This window comes from Adiantum capillus-veneris, chromosome 27, assembly GCF_014529385.1.
Source record: "Adiantum capillus-veneris isolate H3 chromosome 27, ASM1452938v2, whole genome shotgun sequence".
NCBI classification, from domain to species: domain Eukaryota; kingdom Viridiplantae; phylum Streptophyta; class Polypodiopsida; order Polypodiales; family Pteridaceae; genus Adiantum; species Adiantum capillus-veneris.
In genome coordinates this window covers 94,127,202-94,135,053 of record NC_140957.1, presented here as the reverse complement: position 1 = coordinate 94,135,053, position 7,852 = coordinate 94,127,202, and the positions used below count along the sequence as shown (strand labels likewise).

The 7,852-nt window shown below is 43.9% G+C and overlaps 1 protein-coding gene across 1 annotated transcript; it reads left to right on the top strand.

Annotated features, from left to right (window-relative positions):
• Positions 1 to 492: 492 nt before the first annotated feature.
• LOC147422419 (linoleate 9S-lipoxygenase-like) lies at positions 493 to 5,728 on the top strand. The gene is made up of 9 exons (XM_086503746.1): positions 493 to 906; positions 1,703 to 1,980; positions 2,511 to 2,751; positions 3,014 to 3,313; positions 3,550 to 3,635; positions 3,750 to 3,857; positions 3,933 to 4,228; positions 4,334 to 4,597; positions 4,878 to 5,728. Exons 1-9 carry the CDS (start codon positions 771 to 773, stop codon positions 5,635 to 5,637), a joined length of 2,469 nt encoding a protein of 822 aa, XP_086359872.1. The 5' UTR covers positions 493 to 770; the 3' UTR covers positions 5,638 to 5,728.
• The last annotated feature ends 2,124 nt before the right edge of the window (positions 5,729 to 7,852 follow it).

Genomic DNA, 7,852 nt, shown 5'->3' with positions numbered 1-7,852 from the left:
GGGGGTCGCCCACCAGCAATGGCTGCCAGCACAGACGCTGCTTCTGTCCATCCGGATGCGTCTGAAACAGGCCTAATAATTAGGCCGTCGTCTCTAGAGACAAGAATGGCATTACCCATCACCAATTACGTTAAGTTCCACTCCTGTATTTGCAGAAGACGACCCTGTATTTGGACAAGAAAATGTAGCTTCAATTATATATTGATAAGGCAAAGCACAAATGGGTTCTTTGGTCTGTAGAGAGAGAGAGAGAGAGTCGAATGATTTACATTTTGAGCTTGTTTGTGTACTGTGTGGGTCATGACTCATGACGCATGATCAGCTCGTGTCCCATAGAGACAAAAGAGTCCTGAAGTAGTATAAAGCTCACTGTGAGAGAGTGAGGGGAAGGGGGCGAGATGTCTCTGTTGTACTGCTTTTGTTGATATGGGCAAAGTCAGGGTGTTTATAATCATGTGTGAAAAATGAAGGATCATTATTTTAGGCCATATGCAGGTGCCCATATACATATATCTTGCATTCATAGTTGTCAAATACTTCAGAGCTCAGCTTTTGCTTTTGCTTGCCTTCATCCCTTCTTCCTCTGCTTTTTCATTGGTTTTCAGCAGGAAATTCCCATTCTAAAGAAGATGATGATGTTATAAGTCCAAAGCTTCTTCTTCTTGACATTAATGATCTTCTGCAAGCTATGTTAAAGTTGCTCTGAAAATCCCCCCTCCCCGCCTCCCCCCCCCCCCAACGCCCCCAAACCCCCAAGCCCCACAAAAGCCATGAAGAAAACTTGTGTCATCAAGTGCACTATCAGATACCTCAATGAGAACGTCTTTGAGATTATGTCCCATATGTTCAATGACCTCTTTGGAAACTCGGTGAACCTCCAGCTCGTCAGCGAAGTGGTTGATCCAGGCATGTGCCTTTTTACTATTAAGCATTTTGCCTGACTGGCACATTCATACATTGGATGTGTCTGGACAGCCATGGCTAAGATGCAAAAAATACACCAAATGATTCTGTTGTCAATATAATTGCAGGCACTTTTGTGCGAACACACATCCCACATACAAAGAGAGAGAGAGAGAGAGAGAGAGAGAGAGATAGATGCATATCCACTCCATCAGTACCCATACGCCTGCAATATAGACAGCATGCTCATATTGGTTGGTTCAAGCATACATTGTGTGTGATTGCAGCTGAGATTTACATCTCTTGGACGTAATTCACACCAATAACATCATGATCTCATTGACTACAGAGAGATGCATATCCATTCCATTAATACCGATGCATCATGTACATTGACAGCATGCTCAGATTTTGGATGGCACCTTGATCTATGCCCACACATATTGCAGTGGGATGTGTCCATTCAAGCATACATTGCGTGTGATATATTGCAGCTGAGATTGGCATCTCTTTGTTCGCACCGATACCATGGTCTAATTTCCTACTTAGAGATGCATATGCAGTCCGTTTGCACCAATTCGTGCACATGGTGGACATTATGCTCAGATTTTGAATGGCACCTTCTATGCATGTGCATGTGGATGTGTCTGTTCAAGCATACATCATGTGATTGCAGCTGAGCCTCTTTGTTCGCACCGACAACATGATGTTATTGGCTACGAGTGAGAATGCACAAATATGTTGTCACAGTGTTGTCATGCTCGAATAAGCAATGATATTTCTCTTATGCGGGATGCAGACACAAGTACGGGAAAGGTGAGCGCCGTGTCGAAGCTCAGGTTGTGGGGGAGTAAGGATGAGGGTCCCGACTCTTTGCTTACCATCTCGTTCAAAGTGGGCAAGGACTTCGGGAAGCCTGCTGCTATCCTGCTGGAGAGCTTCTACTCTAACGAGTTTTATATCAAGTCCATGACCTTGACTTTGCCGGACAAATCAACGATCTATTTTCTATGTCACACATGGATTAACCACACAAACTTCTACTTTGGCAAGCCTCGAGTGTTCTTTTCTAACCAGGTTTATGTATTAAATGCTAGTGCTTTGGATTCATTTCTCATGTTGATTTCTTAATGATCATGTATTTGCTACTGTAATTATAGATGGCAATGTTATGAGGCCAGTAGGATTCAAGTTACAATGGCTATATTGCATTAACTTTGTGTCATAAGTTTAAAGTCTAATACAAGCTGACTAATTAATCTGATGGAGAAACAGCCCTAAATATTAACAATGAAAACACCAACCTATGCAGCAATAGCTAGTTGAATAAACAGGTAATTGCATGCCAGCTAGCAATAAAACAAAACAAAACAAACAATCATGTACTCCATCCCATAGTGCATCGTTTCCTTTCTACGCTCGCTTTCTGCTCTCGCACATATCAACAGTTTGTGATAATTTTTTACAAAGTGAATGATGCTTGTAACGGATATATAGATATCCTTAAATTGTGTGTCAATTGGTGAATCTGTGCATTTAACATGCAGTACTCAATCATGAGCATTATGGAGGCATGCAGTACTAACAGTATCAATTGTGTACTGCAGCCTTTGCTTCCAAGTGAGACACCTCCAGCAATCTTAAAAGTGCGCGAGGAAGAACTCCTGGCCCTTCAAGGCGATGGGAAGGGGCGGAGACTACTTGGGCAACGTGTTTATGACTATGATGTTTACAATGACATGAGCAATCCAGATAGCAATCCTGATCTTGCAAGGCCGATTCTTGGCGGAACCTCTCAATATCCCTATCCTCGTCGATGCAGAACCGGCCGAACACACACAAAAGCTGGTAGGCTGACACCTTAAAAACCTCTTTGAATTCTGCAGGGTTTGGGAATTTGAGTTACGGTAGGCAACCAATGCGCCGATTATTCTGAAGATCTTTCTTGTTTCAAAAGTCTTTCTAATGGCAACCCCAAAAATCAATGAATCTATTCTACTTTAGATTGCAAGAGAATTGCCTTGAGTAGATCATCAAGCTTTGAGAATTGCCTCACTATTGCTTTTCTATATTGCCAACAACAGCTAATAATTTTATGTGCAATGTGCAGACCCACTCTCCGAGTGCCCAGAAACAGGTTTCGATGACACGTATGTGCCGCGTGATGACAGGTTTAGTGCAAGCAAGAAACTGCAGTTCATAGGGGCAGGTGCCCGGAGTATGGGTCACAATGTGTTCTCGACATTGGCGAGCTTGATAATGGACGATCGAGCCTTTGAGGCACTTGAGCAAGTTCATGACTTGTATGTAGGAAACCTGCAAGCTACTTATGGCAGCACCACCACTCCTATCATTAGAAAGCCCACTGATGGAACGCTTTTGGAGTTTCCACCACCCGGCATCGTTGGAGGTAATCTTTATCATGCTTTTATACCCGATACAAACCCTAACAGAAAACTACATGCCTGGGGAGTCCACTATATAATCATGTTCATATACCACTTGAGCTCAGCAGGGGCCATTTTATTTTAATTATTAGTGGAGCTTACAAGCAGACTGATTAAGTGGCAAGAGCATGGTGAACATAATTGTTTTAATTGACAATCTAGTGCCTCTCTCGATCCTTGTGTGTCGTTATGCTTGTAGTACACAGGGAGGCTTGGCAAACAGACCATGAGTTCGGACGGCAATTCCTCGCTGGAATCAATCCGGTGGTAATCCAGCGCCTCGAGGTAGTTTTATAGTTGAGGCCAATCATGCAGATGCTGCTTGATGATGCCTTCTGATCACTGTCTGTTTGCTTACTTATATGGTGATTGTGTACTACGTATTCATGTCTTGGCCAGGATTTCCCTCCCAAGAGTAGCTTGGATCCTGAAATTTATGGGCAGTCCACATCCTCAATCACTTCTCATCATCTTGAACCATTGCTTGAAGGATTGTCAGTGAAAGAGGTGTGGATGTTAAGTTTACTGGTCGTTTATATTAATACTGAGGAATATGACTTACAAGTACTGTGATTCATGCAGGCGTTGGAACATAAGCGACTCTACATTGTAAACTACCATGATGCACTGATGCCATTTATCAACAGAATCAATGACCTGAAAATAGGGAAGACTTACGCCTCGCGGACGATTTTCTACTTGAACAAAGCTGGCACACTCCTACCCATCGCAATCGAGGCTACTCTCCCCCCCACACGAAAGGGTGAGAAAGCCAACAGCAGAGTTTTCACACCCAACGATCATAAGTGGTTGTGGCGCCTTGCCAGGGTACATGTGGCCACCACCGATACTGGCTACCATCAACTTGTGAGCCACTGGTGAGCAATGTAACCCACATGCATTTCTATGTCAACCCAATTTTGTCCCTTTCATGTTGAATCCAATGTCTCTGTATATCATGTTGGTGCATATTCTTTTTGCAGGCTACGCACACATGCTTGCATCGAGCCCTTTGCGATTGCCACACGCAGACAATTGAGCGCCATGCACCCCCTTCATATGCTTCTGTCTCCCCATTTTAAAGACACAATGCACATCAATGGTCTTGCAAGGTCTTCCTTAATCAATGCAGGAGGGAAAATTGAATCTCATTATACACCGGGGAAATACTGCATGGAAATTTCCTCTGCCGCTTACAAAAGCTGGCGGTTTGACGAAGAAGCTCTGCCAAAGGACTTACTAAAAAGGTGTGTTGGAAAATTAGAGTGGTCATGCAACAATTCGTGAGTTTTATGGTGCCTCCAGTTATGCCTCAGGTGCTGGCATCAGACAGTTTGAGAGCTTCAACTCATCAGACAGTTTGAGAAGCCTAGTGGGCAAGGTGCATGTGTTGGTGTGTAAGGACCCAGGCTCTATCCCATGGAGGCACCTATCTACATTCAATTGTACCTCAAGCTAAAAAAGATCATGGGAGAGAGTTATTCAACACATTTGAGCACTTCTAACATCACTGAACATTTTATGCAGGGGCATGGCCGTGGAAGATTCCTCCGCTAAGCATGGGGTGCGGCTTACCATAGAGGACTATCCTTATGCAGTGGATGGGCTGGACTTGTGGGGTGCAATAGAGCAGTGGGTGGATGATTATGTGAAACTTTATTACAACGATGATAAGGCAGTGCAAGACGATGTCGAGCTACAGCGGTGGTGGGAGGAGGTGGTGAAGGTGGGGCATGGCGACCATGCCGAGGCGGAATGGTGGAGTAAGATGACCAAAGTAGAGGATGTAATACAAGTCATGTCAACTCTTATATGGATGGCTTCAGCTCTTCATGCTGCTGTCAACTTTGGTCAGTATGCATATGGTGGGTATATGCCCAACCGTCCTTGTACGGCCAGACTTCTTATACCCGAGGAAGGGACACCTGAGTATGCGGGAATGTTGACGAACCCTCGACGTTTCTTCCTCGATACTGTCCCCACACAAGGTGCCACAACTTTTGCAATGGCCGTTCTGGAAATCCTAGCGCAGCATATGAGTGAAGAGGAATATTTGGGTGAGCGGAAAGATGTGCAGTGGACATGCGACGCCCGCGCTACTGGGGCCTTGGAGAAGTTCCGCCGCAATCTGGAAGAGGTAGAAACTTCAATCGAATGTCGCAATGCGGACGAAACTCTGCATCATCATCGTTTAGGGCCTGCTAACCTTCCCTACACTCTCCTTGCCCCTTCCTCGGCTGGTCCAGGGCTGACCTTTCGAGGGGTTCCAAATAGCATTTCCATCTAAGTGTTCTTAATATCACTGTACCAATGTGTAATTATAATCTGTATCTTCAATATGAAACAAGAAATAAAACTGTGCCAATCCATAAGACAAATACACCTAATAGACCCATAATTAGAGGTTGTTTGAAAGCTCAACAAAGGGGTTATATCAGTGTCAGAAAAAAACCAGGGTCGAATGTATTTTAACTGGCTAAAATCCTAAAATCCCGGTTAGATTTTGAGCTTGGCTTGAAGAAAACCGGGCAATTTTGACAAGTTTTAGTGTAATTACCAGCAAAAGCTTCAAATTTTGACCTGAAAACCGGGAGAATTTCAAGTTTGCCCTTATTTTCTTCGGTTAGGAAAAATGTTTTTTTCTAGCCCTGGGTTATATATTTAGCCCCATCTTTTAACAACTTACAAAAGGGTAGCAATGAAAGGGGGTTTTTTAATGAAGCCTTGAATGCACGTGAAATGGAGGATTTACTTGTAATGAGCCCCCCAAGGCTTATCACAAATTAGAAAACACGATCTTCCTTTCAGTGCCAAATGGGTAAACTTAACACAAATAAACATGCTCATCAATTCACTGACAGTGGGTGAACCGGCAAGCCACAATGTGATGGTAGCATGCCATACCAAACGCTGATGTTTTGGGATTGCAATTGGTACACGAGCACGTCAGAAGCATACAAACAACTTGGGAGTAAAACAAATAATTAGTAGCTGGAGAACTGATGCCAAAGGCACGGCTTATTTCCATTCTCCACACTAGATAATGTAATGCCAAAGCCCAAGCAACAAAACCCATAGCACAAATTGTGGGAATCATAATCCATGTCATCACATGAGATGGCAAAATGGCTCGTGTCACAAAGTGATAATATGGCACGACCACCCGCGGGTTGAGAGATGACGTGGCTGCAAACATTACGGAATTTGCACTGGCATGCTAACGTGGCAGACAATCCGGATTTCCATGTTTGGCACTGACAACTGTTGACGTGGCAAGTTGTACGGAAATCCTGCTTTTTACGATGACAGGATAATGCGGCAGAGCTGTACGAAATTCCTATTTTTGCGCTGGTTGATTTTACTGGTAGATTTTGAGCCAGTTGCTTATGAGAGATTATTGCTTTTGAGTTTGAAGCTTTTGGGGCTCTGCTTTTAGCAATCATAATGTTTATAAGTGACCCAAAGGGCCTCACTTTATAGACCATCTGGACGCAGAGTTTGAGAGAGCGCACATCATCACGATTGTGACTATGTTACAGTATTACATGTACTCCTAGTTGCAGATATGCAAAGTGCCATGCCAAGGAGGACCCCTACGCTTGGATGATCACGACTTTTCGCTCAAGAGACATGCCTCTTCGCCAAAAGCCACACTCCTTCGACAACTGGTCACACCCCTTCGCTCTATGGTTGCGATTCTTCGTCCAGCCGTTGCAACTCTTCATCCAGGATATGTCTTTACGTCTTAAGTCACGTCTCTTCACCATGAGACATGTCTTTTCATTTGTGTCTCTTCGTCTCCTATATAAGGAGCCTATTGTACTCAGTTTTAAAGCATTCATTCAATCAAACAAACATAAGTGTTCTCATCTTTTGAGTCTCAATTTAATCTTAAGTATGAAGTTTTAAGTCTTCATTATAGGATTAGCACCACTAATCCTCACAGTGGTATTAGAGAAAAATTTGTTCCGGGCCTCTGGACTTGGCATCTACCTACCCTCGTCGTTGCCTATTCTACCCGCAACCCTCACCTCGTGTGTTGTATGGCAGCAACGAAAAGATGGTGCACTTCGACTACGCGTATGACGTAACTGATTTAATTATACGCATATAAAAATAACATAAACAGAACGGGACAGCCATGAGTGTGTGCAATGTACCCGGCAAAATTATGCACCCTTTTGCTTCTCCGTGCTCGCACCCTTTCTAACGAAAGGTTATCGCGATCAGCCACTTCTCCTGCGAATGGTCGCACCCATTGGGCAGCAAATTTGTTGGCGTCGCATCCCTTGGGCAACAATTTTCTTTGGCACCGAATCCCTTCCCAAGGATCGTACCCCTTAACAAATCGCTGGGCTGAATTTCTGTACTGGCTAAAACTGAATGTCACACGCAACCTTTCGATCATCATCGTTGTATTCGTCCACAGTGGTTCCTATGTTCGTTGCGTCAGCTAGTATACATCTTGCTCTTGGAGTGACTTGTATGACAAACCAATACCT

What these genes read in the sequence shown, in the direction of transcription:
- LOC147422419 (XM_086503746.1), top strand. Translation starts at nt 771, where the DNA reads ATGAAGAAAACTTGTGTCATCAAGTGCACTATCAGATACCTCAATGAG. An exon ending in CCGAACACACACAAAAGCTG is followed by an intron (nt 2,752 to 3,013) that starts GTAGGCTGACAC and finishes TGCAATGTGCAG; the next exon opens with ACCCACTCTCCGAGTGCCCA. An exon ending in ACCACCCGGCATCGTTGGAG is followed by an intron (nt 3,314 to 3,549) that starts GTAATCTTTATC and finishes TTATGCTTGTAG; the next exon opens with TACACAGGGAGGCTTGGCAA.